The sequence below is a fragment of the Chiloscyllium plagiosum genome, unplaced genomic scaffold (assembly GCF_037043375.1).
Source record: "Chiloscyllium plagiosum isolate Xiang-an unplaced genomic scaffold, Cpla_swu_hap1 HiC_scaffold_7, whole genome shotgun sequence".
In the NCBI taxonomy this organism is placed as follows: Eukaryota; Metazoa; Chordata; class Chondrichthyes; order Orectolobiformes; family Hemiscylliidae; genus Chiloscyllium; species Chiloscyllium plagiosum.
This window is the reverse complement of record NW_028270145.1, coordinates 100088036-100109446: the sequence shown is the minus strand read 5'-3', so window position 1 is coordinate 100109446 and position 21411 is coordinate 100088036. Positions and strand designations below refer to the sequence as shown.

The following is a 21411-nucleotide window of genomic DNA, read 5'->3' as shown; positions in this document are numbered from 1 at the left end:
GCGTAGTTTTGGGCTCCATATCTAGGAAAGATTATGATCAGTCTGATAGTGTTACAGTGAAATTTTCATGGATTGGAATCAGAAGGGTGGCCTATAAAGAAAACCTCAGTTAATTGGGCCTGTGCTTTACTGAGTTTACAATGGTGAGGAATGATTTCAGTGGAATATACAAACTCCTGGGGGTCATTAACTGAGTAAAAAGTGAAAAGGTCTCTCCCTTGGCTGGGAAACCTGGAACATAGGGTGACAGACTTTTGAGAAAATTGCAATCAGTTAAGACTGAAATGAGGAGAAATTTCTTTCCTTTGAGAATGATGAATCCTTGGTATTCTCTACACCAGAGCACAGTGGATCCTCCTTCATCGGATATATTCAAGCCTCATGCTTTACCTTGTGCTTTAAGCAAATACTGATACTCTACATTGAGCTACTTGTCTGGAGTATCTCTGGGTTATAAACATCTACATGTACACTGTCCCTGAGGCTGCTTGGTCCTTATCTTTACATACGGCTCTTCAATTCCTTATGTACAATGAAACTCAATTATGTTTATCTCTACAAAGTAAATAATCAACTAGAGCTCTCGAGTGTAATGTCTAAAACTTTTCTCTTTATATGTTCAATTTTCACTGTTGTCTTCACACTATTTTAAAATAATTCATGGGATGTGAATGTTGCTAGCAGGGTTTGCATTTATTGCCCATCCCTAGATACCATTTGAGAAAGTGGAGATGAGCTGCCTTTTTGAAACGCTGCTGTTGACTTGGCGTAGACACACTCACTTCGGGACGGCATTTCTAGACTTTGACCCAGTGACACTGAAGGGAGAGCTTTATCTTCCAAAGTTAGGATAACACTGGCTTGGTCAGGAAATTGCAGATGTTGATGCTCCCACTTATCTGTTTTCCCTGTCCTTTGAGCTGGTACTGGTCATGTCTTTGGGAAAAATGGTCTAAGGAGCCTTGGTGAGTTAGTGCAGAGCATCTTGTAGATGGTACACACTGCTATTACTGAGGGTCAGTGGTTGAGGGAGTGAATGTTTTTAGATGCAAGATGGCTGCTTTGCCCTGAGTGGCATCAAACCTCTTGATGGTTATGATGTTTCACCCAGAGAAGTTGGGAGTATTCCATCACAATCCTGACCTATGTCTTTTAGATGGTAGACAAGCTCTGGTGATTCAGGAAGTGAGTTACTCACTGCAGGATTTCTTGACTCTGAATTGCTCTTATAACTATTGTATTAAGATGGTGAATATAGTTCTGTTTCTGGTCAGTTGTAGCCACCCAGAATGTTGATAATGAGAGATTCAGTGATGGTGATGCCATTGAATGTCAAGGGGTGACGGGCAGATTGTCTATTGTTAATGATAATCATTGTGTGGTGTGAATTTTAACTGTCACTTGTCAGCCCAAACTGTGGATAGTGTCCAGGTCTATCTGCACGTGGACATGGACTGATTCAGCATCTGAGGAAATACAAATGGTGCCAAACATTGTACAAGTATTAACAAACATCCCTACTTCTGGCCATTGATGTAGGAGTTGAAGATGGTTGGACCTAGGATATTATCCTGACGATCTCCTGCAGAGATGCCCTGGAGCTGAGCTGACTGACCTTAACAAACTCAACCATCTTCCTATGTGTCAGGTATGATTGCACACAGCAGAATGTTCTCCCCCCTGATTCCCATTGACTCAAGGGCTCCTTGTTGCTACATTTGGTCGAATGCAGCCTTGATGTTAAGGGCTGCAACTCTCACCTCATCTCTTTTGTTCATGTTTGAACAAAAAAGCTGTAATGAGGTCAAGAGCTATATGGCCCTGGTGAAACCCAACCTAAGCTTTAGTGAGTAGGTTACTGCTAGATAAGTGCTTGATGGCACTGTGCTTGACAGCACTATTGATGACACCTTCCATCATTTTACTGATGATCGAGGTCCTGCTTTTTATGAACAAGACATACCTAGCAAATTTATATACTGTTGAGCAGATGCTCATATTGTAGCTGTACTAGAACAGCTTGCCTTGGGTGTGGTAAGTTCTGGAGCACAAATCTTCAGGACTATTGATGGCATGTTATCAGGATGTTATCTGGATTGCAGTATCCAGTGACTCTGACGTTTTCTTGTGGAGTGAATCGCAGTGGTTAAAGACCACTGTCAGGAACATTATTGGGGTGTTTGGATTACTAATCGAGTGACAATCCCTCGAGAACATTGTCTCCCTTCTCTTACTGATGTCAGAGTCACACGATCCATTACACCATCATGATTTACATGAATCTCACTATAGTGCAACCAGAGTGAATAGATTTTAGATGTTTCAGCCAATTGAGATGTATGGAGATTGGAGAGGAAGATGAAGTTGAAGCAGAAGATCAGCCATGACAATTGTTCGACTGCTGTTACTATTTTTTACCTTTTTTAATATCCTTACATTTGTTTTTAAATTCATTCACAGCATGAGTCACTGGATGGGCCAGTATTTATTACCTATCCTTTATTGCCCAGAGGGCAGTTAAGAATGAACAGCATGGCTGTGGGTCTGGAGTCACATGTCGTTCAGAGCAGGTAAAGAAGGCAGTTTTCTTCCTGAAAGGGAATGAGTGAACCAGAATTTTTTTTTCCCCAACAAACAACAATTGCCATTATTAGAGATTTTCATTGAATTTACATTCCATCATCTGCTGTGGCAGGATTTGAACCCAGTACCCAAGACATCACCTGGGTCTCTGGATTAACAGTCCAGTGATTATGCCACTATGCCATCGCCTCCCTGCTCTTCAAGTCATATCATATGCATTTTAAATTTTCATATGAGCTAAAGGAATAGGAAGATGGGGTCAAGGTTAAAAATCGTACTCTTCAAGTATGAAAATGGTCTTTTCTCAGTGATAATGACTGAATGGATTAGTAGAAGCTCAATTTAAAATGCAGCCAGATATTATGATTAAGGCATCTCAGGTTGGGTTTTGTACAATTGTGAACAACGTGCCTTTTTTCAGCAAAATTTTAAAAATTATGTGAAAACAAAGACAGAAAGATAAGAATGCCACCATCATTATTATGTTTGCTAAAGGTTTTTTTTTTAAATTTTGAGAAAGGACTGTGGAGAGAATCATCCACTGCCTGAATTTCTACAATGAATAGCTTGAAGTGCAAGTTATAGTATCTGACCTTTCACACTCATCAAACTGATGAAAATGAATATGTCTTTTCATTGTTATTCAAGACCAGCAGCATAAACATGAATAGCCTGCATCTTACCATCGCGTCTGTTGAGCTTTGCAAAGCCAGGGCTGTGACTGCTAGACAACTCTGAGGAAGAATCGAACACCAACTGAGGCAAATCAGACACTAAGTGATCATCGCAGTCATCTGCCAGACAAAGAAAAGCATTAAATTTAAATCAATTAGCTGTGCAATATGTTTCTGCCATTTGCAAGTACAACAGAGAATCTTAACAAAGCCTTTCGAGCCCTAGATGGCTGTTAAGCTAAAATCGCTGACATATTGCAAATCAAAAATCTGTTCAGTCTATTAGATTATGAGCACATAAATAGCTCTCGCACATTCTAAAACAATTTATACATCTGTCTGTTTGCACATTTTTATCATTTTTAAAAATTTTTTTCAACTCCTTCTTAAGTACCCACCACTGCCACTGTATCCACCCAAATGAAGGATCCGTCTGTGGCCGGTTAGCAGTTCATTTCCAAATAAATCCTGCAACTTGTCAATATAAGATAAACAAGAACTGATGAGATTCAATTCATCTTCTCCTTAGTTCCTTCACTGAAGTGTCCATGTCTCAAACTAATGCCTCCCTTTAAGCAGCCCAACTGAGATAGAGAATGCACTACATGAAATTGGGAGCTTTGTCATTACTACACTATAGCTTAACATAGTAATTGAATAAAATGCTAAACCAACAGAACAAGCCTAAAGCGTTTCTTAGTTTAAATGAATAAAGTAAACAGCAATAGCAGGAATGAAGAAATAAAAAATGATTGCCTATCCAACTGTTGATTAGAGATGCACTACAAGAAAATGCACCCATTGACAGGTGTCTCAAACTATTATCCAGGTAGTTCCCATAACATAGAAAAGTTTGCACTGGGAAAATTGCAAATGCTCATTAGCCTAATATACACTCAGGGAGTCCATTAATAACAAAGTTTGGAAGTACTGATGTTCATCTGATCATAAATATTCACTACACTCTCAGCTTCTGTCATGACAGATGGTTTCTAGTGTACACATTCATTCAATGAGTAACAGTTTATAAACAAATTATCCTGATTTATTTCATCTGTAAAATTATTCTAAATTGTGCATCCAATGAAGTAAAAAAACATTAAAGAAAGCGTAAATGTTGCTATCTTAGCAAGCATGGACTATCAATATTCAACTTCCATCATCTGATTTAAAACCTAAAATTTTCATGGACTAAAGTAACTGCTAAAAAGAACAAACACTGAACGAAAATTGTTACTGTGGTTGCATGACTAGATTGAGCCAACTTAGTGGAGGCTGGTACAATTACTGCATTTAAAAGGCATCTGGATGGATATGTGAATAGGAAGTGTTTATGGGCCAAATCCTGGCAAATGGGACTAAACTAGGATAACTGGTCGGCATGGAAGAGTTGGACCAAATGGTCTGTTTCCGTGCTGTACATCTCTATGACTTTATGACTCTCTGAAACTATCAGGAAACAAGGATCAGCCTGAGTTCAAATTAACATCATTTTAAAAGGAATTGAAACTCAGATCCATTTCTTCTGGTTCATTCATACCTTTCTTGAACTTACACGTTGGGATGAAAGTCACCTCTAGGTCATCAAGTTTGAAACAAAACAATTATGCAAATCACTGGAATCCATAGAAGAACCTTGGTTCAGGCAACAGCTTTGAGTAGCAAATACTAAAGAAAATGCCGGAAGAAAATGAAGAAATGAATTGAAAGCAACGAGAAGCTCAAAGCTCAATCACACAGTCTCTCTAAACCTTGCAGTTACTGGCAAGGAGAAAGAAACTTGAAAAAACAGCAATACACCAAGTACTGAAGGTAATTTGCAAGCATTGACAATGCTGAAGAAACAACAGCTAAAGAGTTGTGACTCTAATTATCTTCACAACTCAAAGACTCCAAGAACTGTAAAAGACAATGGCCGTTATCCTTTTTGCTGTGCCAAGTACCCTTCCCCATTCTTTTTAGCTTATTGCTTACATTTGCCTGTATTTGACAATTGCTGAATAAAATCTGAAACAACTGCAGGGGCTGTAAATGAGAAACAACAACAGAAATTGCCGGAAAAGCTTAGTAGGTCTGGCAGCATCTGTGGAGAGCAGAGTTAATGTTTCGGGTCGAATGACCCTTCCTCAGAACTGGGCCCCAACTCTGAGGAAAGGTCACCTGACCTGAAATGTTAACTCTGATTTTGAGGATTTCTAAGATTCACCAGTTTGAGTATAAACCATTACCTCATGAATGGTGATCTTAGCAAATTCCACCGCAGAGAAATAGAACTTTTCTTCTAAATATGTACGTGGACTATTTTAATCATTAAATTCATTTGCTTTTTTTAGAGTCGTTCAGGGACGTCACTGGCTAGGCTTTTTAATAGCATGGCATTAAAAGTCATGCAGGAGTTCTGCACCATTGTAGGAACTTTGTCAAGGTTCATGAGCTGCTTCTTATGTTGGAGGGCGCATAAGTCCGGGTGAGCCTTGCTGCATGGAGTCATCTTGCCCCATAACCATTTCATGGCTTTCGAGTCTTTCATTAATTTCAGGTTGGCCTTCCACCCCAGTGAAGGGGAACATCCTTATCTGGCAGATTCATGCAATCTAAACACCAGCATTCTCTTATTCCAGAAGCCAGTTCCCAACACTAAGAAACCAGGAGCTCCACCTGAGAGATAAGCATAAGGTCTCACCAATGGTAGGTTGGCAGGCCCAGGAAAAGTTGGGTGTGCTGCTGCAGCTTGGATTGACAAGGTAATGTCGACTGGAAATGCCAGGAAGGGAGGTAGAGGTGCAGGGTCCTGACCAGGATGAATGCCCAAACCTAAACCCTGCATCCAACAAACTGACCATGATATTGCCAGATTTTACTCAATCATATTCAAAACACAGAACAGTCTGAAAAGCCTGACATAGTAGGTGATTAGAATGATGTTTCCTTTGGTGAGAAAATCCGGAACTAAGATGTACACTTCAGGGGTTCCTTCATTTAAGATGGAGCTGAAAAGGCATTCCTGCTCTGAGTGTAACTAACTATTGGAATTCTCTACCCCAGAAAGTGCAATGGACACTGGTCAATGAATACATTCAAAGCTGAATTAGATTTTTGATTGACAATGGAGTGAACAGTTCTGGAGGGCAAGTAGAAAAATAGAGTTGAGACCACAATCTATGTTGCTACTGAATAGCAATACAAACTTGATGGGCTGGATGGCCTATTCCTACTCCTATTATGATTAGTGCTGTGTAACCAAATAATGTCAACTATCTGAGTAGAATTTGCCAGTGGTCTACATTCCTCCTGTACCATCGAGAACATGTCATGAACCTGCCAGTGGTTTCCTGGTGGCAAAATGGAGTATGTGGCTGCAGCCAGCATTCCAGGCCTGGCCTTAAGAGACATTGTCCACCCAACTGGCCACAACTGCATTTTCCCTCCATCTTTAAGGTTGCTGACAGTGCACTACAATGTGGAGGCATCCTCCCTCTTTCCCCACTGCATCAGCAGCCTGCAACAACAACTTTGCCTGTGCTGGAGGACCTGCTGTTGGCTCTTTAGCTTTGAGAACTTGTCATGCTCTCCTTAAATAGATGGAGAGATTGCAATTTGGGGAAGACCACTAACTGGACTCGATACAACATGGGGTCAGCACCTATGTGGGTCGATTGATAATGATTGATTCTGACAATGGACCCTTGTTGCAAACCCCAAAACTTTGCTCAAAAGTGTCCCAAATTGTAGTCAGTGTCATAAAAAAGCAGCCAATTTCAAGGAGAGCTTTCACATTGAAAGAGTCCCAAACTCTATTTTACTAAATTTGAACATAAATGGGTCAATTTAATCAGGATCAAGCACATTTGTTTTTATTGTTTCTTTGGATATAGGCATTTGCTGCTTAACTTAAACTGAATGGTTTTCTGGGCCTTTTCCCAGGGCAGTTAAGAGTCAAGTATATTGCTATGAGTCTGGAGTCACCTATAGGTCATCCCAGGTAAGGGTGGTTCAGTTCCTTCCTTGGATGGGGCTTTATGACAAATCAGCAATAGCTTCACGGTCACCATGACTGAAATGAACTTTCAATTAAATATTTTTTTTTATAATCTGAATTTAATTTAAAACAAGAAAATCAGGAATTGAAATCTGAAGCAATTCTGAAGAAAGGTCACTAGACCGGAAACATTAACTCTGCTTTCTTCCACAGATGCATGCCAGACCTGTTGCCTTTTTCCAACAATTTGAGTTGTTTTCTGAGATCTCATAAGATGGTCATGAAATGATCAAGTACAGGTCATCATACAAGTGGAACCTCCCTGTAGTTTTGAAATATATTGATTATGGATATTTTGTGGATTATATATTGAATGCTCAGTTCTACAAACTCAAGATGTGCTTTTCAGAATGATTGAGTGCATTCCTTGATTTAGTCAATGGGAATTTCATTTTATAGGATCATCTGTTACTGTAGTAACTCGTGAATTTTTAAGTGAATAGACTCTTCCCCAAAGGTTTTACCAACGTACAATCACAAAAACATTACAGGAGGAAAAACCCAATGAGCTGCTTTAATCTTCTAGTTTTAATTTTCCAATTAAAATGGCACTGAATCACAGAACACTATTAATTAGTGTGAAGCTACCTAGGGAAGTATGATAAACAATAATTACTCTTAGTGTTTGAGTACTGCCACTTATTTATCACAGCATTATAATTTCTTTGAAAAATATTCATTAATATCAACAGAACTATATCTACTCTATTCCATCATATAAGGAACTGAGTGAATGTATTGATGAGAGCTAATTCACAGATGACTGTGTGATTTTTTTTTGAATAAACATGATCATGCTCCAAGTCTTATCTTTTTGATTAATCTCAGTGCCATATACTTAACTGTCTCATCATATCTCGTAAGCCCTTCTTTCAATCTGCGGAACCAATTTACACTCTGCAGCTTTTTTTCTGTTAAATTTGAAGATCCAATAGCCATTGTTAAATCTAACTTCCATTTTTTAACTTGCCTCCTCTCTACACTCCATCCTCTTTACAATATTTGAATTGTTTATCAGAAACACATTGGAAGAAGCCGTCATTTGCAACAAATAAAGGTGAGGGTAAATGGTAAACCATCCTTAAGTGGAGGAGCTGAGATCAGCTTCTTGCGGTCTTCCCAAATTATCATAATCTTAAATTTTAATTATGTCAACTTTAATTCTCCTCTTCTCAAAAATGAAGTCTAATTTCCTTTGTCTTTCTTTCCAGCATAGGTCTTGATGTATAAAATTTTCTTAGGTATTCATCACTTCCAAGTCTGATTCTTTGTTATAAATTGTTTGAAGTGAATACATGCTCCAGCTTAGGATCTTTTCCAGCAATAAAATATATTTTGATAAATAATTTGTTTCAATGTTAATGCAATGCAACAGCTTGTTTATTTTTAATGTAACCATGAGTGCATCCAAACTTAAGCAAAAAAGCAAGTCCTCCTCAGGCTTTACCTTGGTTAAATCGGCACCTCAGTAATTCAACTCTCATCCTCACTTTCAAATCTTTCCATGACAACTGCCCTCCCTCTCTATGATATTTTCTTCAATTCCACAGTCCATATGACATTGGCAACAAATTGTGACTTGTTGAACATATCTGATTTTAAAAGTTCATAATTTTGCTGTGCCAGGAGCAGCCTTGGCCTCAAGCTCTGGTATTCATCTCCTACACCTCTCCCCTGTTGCATTCCTGTTTTTGTATGGGAGCTCAGAACCAGAGCAATGAGGGTTAAACATTTAGTTGGCTCCCATTTAAGGAGGTGAGAAGATTTCTTTTTTTCTTAGGAGTGTTGTTGGTCAGTGGAATCGTCCACTCAGAGAACAGTCGAGGATGGATCATTGAATGCATGCATAAGATTTTTCATTGACAAGGGAGCTGCTGATTCTACTGGACAGGAAAGTGGAATTGAGGCCACACCAAGATCAGTTATGATGTTATCAATTTGGCAGATCAGGGTAGAGAGGTCTAATTCTTATGTTCTCATGTTTTAAGGTAGTCCTTCACTCCTATCTCCACAGTCAAGCTATTAGCCATCTGACCTAATACCTCCTTGCTGAATGTTAAATCTCCACCCTTTTATACATCAGTAAAATTCTGGAAATATATATTGCTGTTCCTTCAATGTCATTTGGACAAAATCCTGAAATTTCCTACCTAATGGCATCATGGATCTACCTACAGCACATAGACTGCAACAATTCAAGATGGCAGGTGACCAGTACCTTCACAAGGGCAACTAGGGATGGGAAAAAAATGCTTCATCAGCTACCTACACCCAAACCACACGAATGAAGACAAAGCTTGGAATGTTTCATTATCAAAAGACAAATAAATGCAACTGGTGATTAACAGACTTAAATAGGTTTATCAACAATCATCTTTTGATTTCTTATTAACAACCAGATAATTTCACAGCCATCGACTGGCCCAATTATCTTAAGTTCCTAAACCTTCTGAATCTGGCTTCACTTTTCCCCCTCAATTCAGAACATGGTTGGACACTTAACATTCCGGCTTGTAAGATGGATAAAAAGAGAGGAGGTATAACAGTCTAGGTCAGAGATAATATCATTATCCTTGAACAAGATGTTGTTCCTGAATTAGAATCTATATGGTCTCCATACTTGAGAAAGGATGTATTGGTTCTGGAAGGGGTACAGAGGAGGTTCACTAGGTTGATTCTGGAGTTGAGAGGGTTGGCTTAGGAGGACAGATTGAGTCATTTGGGATGATAATTATTCGAATTTAGAATAATGAGTAGGGCATCTGATAGAAACATGTGAAGTTATTGAGGGAATAGATAAGGTATAAGCAGGGAGGTCATTTCCACTGGCAGGTGAAACTAGAATGAGGGGGTATAGCCTCAAAATAAGAGGAAGCAGATTTAAGACTGAGTTGAGGAGGAACTTCATCAGCTCAAAGGGTGAATCTGTGAGATTCACTGCCCAGGGAAGCAGTTGAGGCTACCTTGTTGAATGTTTTTAAGGCAAAGATAAATCGATTTTTGAAAAGTAAAGAAATTAAGGGTTATTGTAAGCATGCGGGTAAGTGGAACTGAGTCCACAAAAACATCAGCCATGATCTTATAGAATCAGCTGCCAGAGGAAGTGGTGGAGGCTGGTACAATTGCAACATTTAAAAGGCATTTGGATGGATATGGGCCAGGTGCTGGAAGGTGGGACTAGATTGGACTGGGATATCTGGTCGGCATGGACGGGTTGGACCAAAGGGTGAATCTGTCCATGCTATACATCTCTATGACTCTATGACTCTATGGCCGAACAGACTGGATGGGCCAGGTGGCCTTCTCCTGCTCCTATTTCTTATGCTCTTATTGTTGAAGATTAGAAACCAGAAGGGACCAGTGACCTTGTTGAGTTTTATTATAAAGTTAAAAATCACACAACACCAGGTTATAGTCCAACAGGTTTATTTGGAAGCACTAGCATTACCTTAATTAGGTAGCTATCACACATCATGATTTTATTATAGACTTCCAAATACTGGGAAGGAAGCAGAAGAAAGCATTTTTGGCAGTTTATGGAAACCTATAGTAGGGTTGTGATAGTTAGTGATTTCAATTCATGCTGGCCTAACCAGAAATGCTGTCTATTTATGAATTAATGAAAAAAGCACTCCAGACATTGCCAGATCCAAATGCATCCTAGATTAGTGACAGAGATAATCGAGATAATTGCAGAGCCGTTGACAGAAATTTTCTAGGCGTCTCTGAACACACGACTCATCCCAGGGCACTGTAGGATTGCACATAGAGCCATAGAGCTATAAAGATGCACAGCACGGAAACAGACCCAACTTATCCATGCCGACCAGCTATCCTAAATTAATCGAGTCCCATTTGCCAGCACTTGGCCCATATCGCTTAAAAACCTCTCCTATTCATATATGCATCCAGATGTTTAAATGTTGTAATTGTACTGGCCTCCACCACTTTCTCTGGCATGCACCACCCTCTGCATGAAAAAGTTGCCCGTTGGATCCCTTTTACATCTTTCCCCTCTCACCGTAAATCTACATCCTCCAGTTCCAGACTCCTCCATCCCAGGGAAAAGACCTTGTCTATTTACCCTATTCATGCCCTTCATGATTTTATAAACCTCCTTAAGGTCAAAATGTAATACTATTGTTTAAGAAAGGGGCAAAGGAGAACCCAGGAAACAGACATGTCAGCTTGACACCAATCGTGAGAAAACTGATGCAAGCATAATTGAGATAAAATAAATAAACACTGAGATAAAAATAAGTTAATGCTGGACAGACAACATGGCTTTGTCAGAGTCACAGCTGACAAATTTAATTGACAAGATGATAGGCATTGAATGAGGGTAGTATTGTGAATGTTGTATATTTGGACTTTCAGAAAGTATTAGATATGGTACCAGATTGCAGGTTGGTTAGCAGTTAGAAAAGCTTGGGATTGATGGGTCCTTGGCAGCATGGATTAGAAATTTGCTAACAGAAAACAGAGCTTAGGAATAGATGGGTATTTCTCAGATTGGAGAAGAGTTGAAAGCAGTGTTCCCCTGGGATCCAGGTTGGGAGCCTTGCTTTTTCTAATTTCAACAAACAATTTGGAAGTAAGTGTTTCGTGAAAAATCTCTAAATTTGCAGATGATGTTAAGTTAAAGAGAATAGTGAATTGTGAGGATGATGCTGAGCAAGCATCAGAACGACTATGACAAATCGGCCAAATGGGCAGACATTTAGCAGATGAATTTCAATGTAGAGAAATGTGGGATAATGTATTTTGGTTGAAGAAATGTTGAGAGATAATATAGGCTTTGAAGGGGGGGGGGGGGGGGGGGGTCAAGAGCAGACAGACATTGGAGTTGAAGCACTTAATTCTCTGAAAGTGGCCAGGCAAGTTGAAACAGTTGTTAAAAGTTCTTATAGGATCATTAGTTTTATAAATAGAAGCATAAAGTACAAAACAGGGAAGTGATGCTTCACCTCTACAAATCAGATCACATTTGGAGTATTGTGTTCAGTTCTGGGCACCTTATTTAAAGAAGGATATTAAAGAAATAGAGAGAATGCAAAAGAGATTTGCTAGAAAGGTACCAGGAATGATGAATCTGAGATAAAAGGAAAGATTAAGATATTTGGCTTATTCTCCTTATAACAAAGATGATTAAGAGGTAACCTTGTTAGGGTGTTCTAAAGTATGAACAATTTTGACAGAGTAAAGATGAATATTCTGTTGCCACGAGTTGGTATGTAACTAGGGGTCACAATTTTAAGATTATCAGCAAGAGAGCTAGAAGTGAGATGAGGAGAAATTTCTTAACTCAAAAATTTGTTAGGATTTGGAGTAATGCTGCCTGGGAGAGTGGTAGAGGCGAATTCTATAGGAGGTTTCAAAAGTGAGCTGGATATATATTTGAAAGCAATGAATTAGAGGGCTATGGAGATCAGGCTGGAGGATGGGACTAGCTGGGTATCTCTTTCAGGAGCTAGTACCAACATGATAGGTCAAATGACCTCCTTTTGTCCTGACACATTCTATGATTCTGAATAAGTTAGAGATATTTTGGGATCATCCCTGAAAATCAATAGTTTGATTATTATGTCCCTTTACCAAATTGATTTTCATGTTTAACACTTCCAAAAGGGTTGTATAATTTATCCAGCAGGCTTCTTTCAGTGCACACAATAATGAAAGAAAAATGTTGACAAGGAAAAAAAATTTATTCCATATTATTAAACAAAGAACTAGGTTTACAATTATTACTGGATTAGTGATGCTGGAAGAGCACAGCAGTTCAGGCAGCATCCAAGGAGCAGCGAAATCGACGTTTCGGGCAAAAGTCCTTCATCAGGATTTTCGTTGATTTCGCTGCTCCTTGGATGCTGCCTGAACTGCTGTGCTCTTCCAGCACCATTAATCCAGAATCTGGTTTCCAGCATCTGCAGTCATTGTTTTTACCTTACAATTATTACAGACATGTCTCATTAGCTTCCCAATGAAAATGTTAATTCAATGTGCCGTGTTATATCTCACAATCAGTATGTCAGTATACTTTTAAGAGACATGCTCATGCTACCATCACTTTCTTATACCATGTGACCTGAGTGTAGAATGGTCTCATGCTCCATCTTACCTCAGAACATGTGAATCATGACACTCTACTGGAAGCATGCTCCTCTGTTGTAAACTAGTCACTTAATACTAGTCCAAACACTTATGTGCCTGAGGAATGTAATGTTTGTACATAATAGTTATTTGTAATAAACATCTGTTAGATTCTTCAATACAATATTATCCATACACAGTTTCTTATGTGAGGGGAAATAATATAAGCATTGCTGCATCAGGTAAAGCAGCCTAGTGAAAGCAAATTCACACAACGCTGTAAATGACTAGTTGACAAGTTTGGCTAACACCCCCCATCAGCACTCGGCATTAACAACAATAACAACATGCACTTATGTAGCATATTGAAAGTAGTAACACATGTTCAATTTCCTTGATCATTAATGCCTCAGTTCTAAAAATACCCATACTGCATCAATAGTCTTTGCATTTTAAAACTCCAAACAGCTGCCTTTCTCTCCCCTTCTTGTTTCATTGCAATTTCTCAACTTCTCTCAACTTCTGCCTTGAATTTATATTTATTCTTGTTCAATATTGAAATCCCTATAGATGTGGGACTAGGTTTCACACTGAGGATAGCTCCCTGCTCCTCAGTATAAAATTCATGGCCATGTCCTCCTGCATTAAACCAGCTCACCCCACACTGCTTGCTCAATTTGCTAAATTAGCATGAGACTGTGTCTGCATCTATTGCCTTGAGGACAACTGGAGGTCACCTCACCGCTCTGCACACCAGCAGTGTCAAGCAGGAGTGGTGTCAGGGCTCCAGCTCGCTCCCTTGCTTAGGCCAAGGAAATGATAGACCTGGAAATTTAGATGAGTCCAAGATCATATGTTGGACAGAGCAGAGAGGGAGGATGGCTGTGGGAAACTATTGTGCAGTGAGTGGGGGAAAGTGGTTTGGGGAGCTTGGTGCCTCCTACTTACAAAAGAAACTCGGAAGATGGAAAAACTCACACTACTGCCTAGCAGCTGTAGGGTTCAGTCTATCAGGTCTGTGTTAGTTCCAGGACTGTCCTTCCACCCATGATATCAGAGCAGTGGCAGGGAGGTACACTTGTGGGGCATTGCTGATTTGTGAGCTTCAATTGAACCATGGGTGGATGGCTGACCTGACTGTAGTCTGAATGAGGGGTCCTGCGGTGGGCATTGTGCTAATTCCAATATCCCCTCATTTAAGAGTGTTCACCTGCCTGTATTCCTGCTAATAAAAATGTCAAGTAAAGAACCTTGTGTCAGATTCATGCCTGAATAGTTAACTACTTTGATCCTCCTTCTCCCACACCATGCTTTCACCATCGGTGGCCAAGCCAGTTTACCTTTACTCTTTTCAAATCTCTCAACTATACCAGTTCCTTCTCAATTTTCACAAATTCCTGTCTTTCCAAACAGGTTTATCAGTACCTCACCTCACTGCTCCATGACGGCTATTACATTGACTGCTTTTTTTTTTCTCCAAGTACCTGCCACCCTACCCAGCTCCTTCTATGCTCTGACAGAATTCAAATGTTGAAGGTGTTGTCCCTGCACCCTGCCGTTGCATCCTGTTCATGTCTGGGATGCTGCCTGAACTGCTGTGCTCTTCCAGCACCACTAATCCAGAATCTGGTTTCCAGCATCTGCAGTCATTGTTTTTACCTCATTGATTTTAACCCTACTGCGAATACTCTTGCAAGGTTGCCTGCCTTGAAGAAGTTTTCCTCCTCTCTCTACAAGAATCACTGCCTTTATTCCTGATGAAGGGCTTTTGCCCGAAACGTCGATTTCGAAGCTCCTTGGATGCTGCCTGAACTGCTGTGCTCTTCCAGCACCACTAATCTAGAATCTGGTTTCCAGCATCTGCAGTCATTGTTTTTATCTCTGGTCATGGGACAGTCTAGAAACAAAGAGCTTAGCCTCAGAATAAAGGGGAACCAATTTAAGACTGAGATGAGGAGGAATTCCTTCCTCAATGCGTTGTGAGTCTTTGAACCTCCTCTGCCTCAGACAGCTGTGGAGGCAGAGAACTGGTGAATATTTAAGGCTGAGATAAATAAATTCTTGCTCAGTAGGGAAATCAAGCGTCACAGGGAAAAGGCTGGAAAGTGAAAGTGAGGAATGTCAGATCAGTCATAGAATCATAGAGATATACAGCATGGAAACAGACCCTTCGGTCCAACTTGTCTATGCAAATCAAATGTCCAAAATTGATCCAGTCCCATTTCACAGCACTCAGCCCATATCCCTCTAAATCCTTCCTATTCATACACCCATTTAGATGCCTTTTAAATGTTGTAATTGTACCAGCCCTCACCACCTCTTCTGGCAGCTCATTCCATTCACACACCAATCTCAGCATGAAATCGTTGTCCCTTAGGTCCCTTTGAAATCTTTCCCCCCTGATTTTAAACACATGTCCTCTAGTCTAGACTCCTCCACAGAAAAGACTTTGTCTGTTTCATAAACTGACTAAATGATGGCTCAGGTTTGAGGGGCAGAACAGCCTATTTCGTACAGTCTTATGGATACTTTATCGCTGTATTGTACAAATGCGTTGCTTAAGCTGTGAACACAAAACGATAAGACAAGCATAAGATTATCAAATTGAAAGATTCAAGGATTTTCTGCTCACGGTGTCGTGGGATACAGTTCCTGCTTATAGTAGGAAATATGAATTCCAGACTTCACCAATCTATTTAGTCTTTTTTTTAATTGCAGGCCCTGTGGCAGGTAATGGTTCCTAAGATGTTGAGTCCATTCAAATAGCACAGCCAAAGAAGCCACATAACTTGTAAAATTTAACTCATAAAGAGAAATGGCAAGATTTTGCATATATATAATGCCTTTCAAAACCTCAGTGTCCCAGAGCACTTTACAACCAGTTCAGTGTTTTTTAATGAGGTTATCATTGTAATTGGAGAAACACAGTTGCTAATTTTGATGGAGCAGAATCCTACAAACAACAACTGTGGAGAGACTAGAACTAGGGAACACCGTTTAAAAATAACAGATCTCCCATTTAAGACTGAAATGAGGAGAATATTCTGCTTAGAGATATACGTTTGTGGAACTCTCTATCCCAGAGAATGGTAAAGGCAGGATCACTGAATATTATGAAGGAAGTAGGTAGATTCTTGAGTAACAAATGAGTCAAAAGGAATCGGGGAAGCAGGAAAGTGATGCTAAGGCCACAATTAGATCTGCACAATCCTATTGCATGGCACAGCTGGCTGAAGGTGTCAAAAGGCTACTTAAGTTTTTTAATGGGTTGTGGGCATCATTGGCTCAGCCATCCCTTGTGCAATTAGGCATGAATTGCTCATCCCTAATTGTACTGAGAAGGTGGAGATAAACTGTTCTTGAACTGCTGCATATTTTGGGATTGGGGTGGGGTGGGGAGGCACCTATTGCAGTTGGGAAGGAGTTCCAGGATTTTGGCTCAAAGTCCTCCAACTCAGTTTCTTCTGAGTGAGGGGGTCCTCTGCATTAACATCCATGTTGCATTTCTTGAAGGAAACCTTCAGGGAGTCTTTGAAATGTTTCTTTATCTTCATCTCATTCAAGTACAATTCCTGAGATGGGTGAAGATATATTTCCTTTGGCAATTTGAACTCAGCTATCCTAAGCCCATAGCTGAACCAGAGGAGTTGGTTTTGGATAATTGTGGCCTGGTGTTGTTAGCTGCTTCAAGGATGTGGAGGTTAATATGCCTTTCTTCCCAGCTGATGTGGAACATCTGTCTCAAACAGCATTAACAGCACTTCTCCAGGGCATTGAGCTGCTGTCTATGTGTAGTCTCATATAGAAGCATATAGAAATGTCAGAAGGACTAGTGTCTTATTCACAAGGAACACGGTTTCAGTACGGGTGTTGAAGTGGAAGATTCTCATCCATCATCATTGACAGATTGCATGCAGTGTTGGATCTCTGTATCGAAGTCACCTTCAGATGGGGAGGTGATGGCCCCATGGTATTATTGCAGGTCTGTTAACCCAGAGACACAGATAATGTCTGGGGACCCATGTTCAATTCCCCCCATGGCAAATGGTGGAATTTGAATTCAATAAATATCTGGAATTAAAAGTCTCATGATGACCATGAAATTGGATTGATTGTTGGGGAAATAAAACTCATCTGGCTCACTAATATCCTTTAGAAAAGGAAACTGCCATCCTTACTTCACCTTTCCAGACCCACAGCAATGTAGTTGACTTTTAACTGCCCTCTGGGCAATTAGGGATGGGCAATACATGTTGCCTGACCAGTGGTGCCCTCATCCCACGAATGAATAAAGGAAAAGAAAAGATGAAAGGCGTAGTTTCCCAGTTAAAAGAAATGCTTCACATTTGAGAGGATTTCTCTGTTGAGATTAATGCAATGCTTGCCTGAACTTGCCTTGTAATGGATTGGTAAAGGAGTCCTTTAGGTATCTTTTAACATGAGAATGCTGTTACACATTAGCAGACACAAGGTCCTGCTGGACAGAAGGTGGATTCAGTTTCAGGAACAAGGAAGCCTCAACAACTAGGCATCTCCCTGCTATTGCAGCCTTCACCTGCCATCGTAACCATTAATATCATACAAAGATCTTACACCTGAATTGCCAATGAGATCATAAGACTTTAATATACTGAAGCAGAATTAGACCATTCTGCCCATCAAGACTGCTCTGCCATTTGATCATGGCTAATATATTTCTCAACTACATTCTCTTACCTTCTCCCTGCAACCCTTGATGCTTTACTTATCAAGAACCAATCTATTTCTGACTTAAATACACTCAATGACTTGATTTCCACTGTCTTCTATAGCAATGAGTACCACAGGTTGGTTGAAGAAATTGTTTCTCATCTCAGTTGTAAAGTGTCATTCTTTCACTCTGTGCCCATGGGTCCTAGTCTCTCCTAGTAGTGGAAACATCTTCTCCACGTGTTCTCTATAGAGGTGTGTATACAGACCTTTCAGTATTCTATAATTTTCAATCATATGGGAAACATGGAAATTGCAGAGGCACAAACCAATATTTTGTTTCTGTTTTCATAGTAGAAGATAATAATTTCTTCCCAAAATCTGCAGTCACTACAGAAGAACTTGTGAAAATACTATATCTCTGGAGAAGGTATTAAGCAAACTGATGGGACTAAAAGCAGTAAAGTCCCTTTGGATGGATGTTGTTTTGAATCTCTACAAGAAGTAGGCCATTCAGCCCACTAACATCTCACCGACCCTACCCAAACCCACCCCCCCTATTCTATCCCTGTAACCTTGCATTTCCCATGACTAATCCACCTGACCTGCACATCCCTGAACACTATGGGCAATTTAGCATGGCTTATCCAACTAACCTGCACATCTTTGGACTGTGTGAGGAAACCGGAGTACCCAGAGGAAACCCATACAGAAAAAGGTAGAATATGTAAATTCCATAGTCACATGAGAATGGAATCAAACCTGGGTCCCTCACTCTGTGAGGCAGCAGTGCAATAGTTATGATGTATTAGTTATGATTTTACAAGCTTTCCTGGATTCTGGAAAGGAACCAGTGGTTTTAAAACATGTTAATGTGACACCCTTGTTCAAAAAATAAGATAAGCAATATGTGGAAAGTTATGGACCAGTTAGTTTGATCTCTGGAGTGGAGATGTTGCTGGAGTCAATCATGAAGGAGAAGATAACTGAATACTTGGAAAAACAATGCTTAATTCAGTGGTGTCAGCACAGCTTCATGAAGAGCAGGCCATACTTGACAAACTTGCTGGAATTCTTTGAGGATATAACCAGCAAGATAGATAATGGGGATCTAGTGGATGCGGTATACCTGGACATCCAGAAGGCATTAACAGGGTGCTGCATAAAAGACTAATCTAGAAGGTCAGATCTAAATCTAATGGGGCTAAATATAGAGTATTGGCTTGGATAAAGAGTTGGCTGACTAATAGAAAGCAGAGGTCGGGATAAATGGGCCCTTCTCAGGATGGTGAACTGTACCTAGTGGGGTGTTGCAAGGTCCAGTTCTCAGATCTCAACTGTTTATAGTTCTGCATAAATGATCTGCTATCAAGGACAGAGTGCAACATTGCAAAATACATGGATGATAATAGGTGGGAAATATTGATAGTGGATAAGATTCTGGCAGATTGAGTTTAATGCGGTGGTTGTAAGTGCGTAGTTGGCCAGAAAAATACAAGAGCACATTATTATTCAAGTGGAAGCAGATTCAAAGTGCATCAGTGCAGAGGGATCTGGGTGTCTTTGTGCGTGAATCACAGAAAGTGGGTGTGCAGGTGCAGCATATAATAAGAAAGACAAATGGAATCCTGGCATTTACTGCAAAAGGACTGGATTATAAAGGTAAAAAAATGTTATTACATTTACATAAGGTGCTGGTGAGACCACACCTGGAATATTGTGTTCAGTTTTGGTCTTCTTACTTGAGGAAGGATGTGATGGTATTGGACACAGTTCAAAGGATGTTCACCAGGTTGATTCTAGCGATGAAAGGGCTGTCTTATCAGGAACAGATGAATGGCTTGTGCTGGAGTTCAGAAGAATGAGGGGGATCTGATTGGTGTATATAAAATGCGAAAGGGGATTGATAAGGTGGACATTGATCAGTTGCTCCCCCTTGTGGGACACAGTGTAGAACAAGAGGTGACAAATATAGAGTGAGAGGAGATACGTTCAAAACTGAGATGTGGAAAAACTACTTCTCTCAGAGGTTGAATCTGTGGAACTCGCTGCCCCTCAATGCAGTAGAGGCAGAATCAATCAACAGATTCAAGAAAGAAGTAGATATGTTTGTGATGAAAATGTGCAAAACGTGCTGCAGGGAGCACGCAGAAAAGTGAAGTTGAGACCAGGATAACATTAGCCATGATCCTGTAAAATTTTGGAGCAGGCTCCAGTGCTGAATGGCCTCTTTCTGCTCCTAATTCCGATGGAAAAGACCTTACCTCATTCTTCTAAACTCTATCAAGTACAGACCCAGAGTCCTCAAGTGCTCCTCATATGACAAGCCCTTCATCCCTGGGATCATTCTTGTAAATGACCTCTGGACCCCTTCCAAGGTTATCATATCTTTCCTGAGATTTGGAGCCTGCAACTGCTCACATTATTCCAAATGTGGTCTGTTCAGAGCCTTATACAGCCTCAGCTTCTGCTGTTGTAATCTAGTCCTTTTGAGGACTGTTTCGGATTACAGATTGTCTAGTTCCTCCCCTCCAACCTTACCATCATAGGTCATCCTCTCTGGAGTTGAGACCTCCATGCTGGTCTTGCTCTCGCGATGAGTGGAACACCAAAACCTCTCCACTGCAGCAAGGTGCAAGGTGAGGGATAAACTATTGGGCAGAGCACAGGGGAGAAAGGCCCTGCTCCTCATTGAAAGAGTGCAGTGGGTTTTCTACATGTATCCAAGAGATCCGACAGCATCTTCCTTTAAAGTCTCATCAGAAAGGCAGCAACCTATCAATGAGGTACTACTCTGGGAGACTCAGCCTTGAATATTTGGAGCTTTAAGTCTCTATAATGGGGTTTTAATGACAAATCTTCTGACTTAGTGTTAACCACTAAAGCAGAGCTTTAGTGAATCGACAGTTTGGAACTTTGTTTCAAGTTATCTGAGGAGCTGAATTCTTTGTATTTAGCTTGGGCGATTTAATGAGTCAGAACGAGTTTACAATAGTACTGGGCTTTGGAAGAATACAGCTTGAAAGCTTTAAATATCTACTTTCATTGAACCACTTAAAGAAAATGTTATACTTATCATTTGTATTCTATTAATTGCCAACCAAGTATATTAGAAATAAAATTAAACAATCCATCTTAAACAGCTGAAGAATTGTAATGACTTAAAACATGATCATCCTGCCATTTCCATAATTGATCTCAGGTCACCCTGTTTACTGATAAAATATTTAGCACCAGTCAGATGTCATAATAATCTGTGAAGTTATTCAAAAGCAACTCAAAAGGCAAATGTTGAGGATGTACTTGATTTGAAAATATTTGTTTTTGCCGCCATAT

General features: G+C 40.1%; 1 protein-coding gene across 2 annotated transcripts in view; it reads right to left on the bottom strand.

Moving 5' to 3' along the window:
- LOC122551779 (contactin-associated protein-like 5) overlaps window positions 1-21411 on the bottom strand; it is an 888067-nt gene that overhangs the window by 772322 nt on the left and 94334 nt on the right. For both annotated transcript variants that reach the window (XM_087989329.1, XM_043694242.2), the window contains exon 2: window positions 3267-3377. In XM_087989329.1, coding sequence (XP_087845455.1) covers window positions 3267-3377 — 111 coding nt within the window. The remainder of the gene's footprint in view (window positions 1-3266; window positions 3378-21411) is intronic.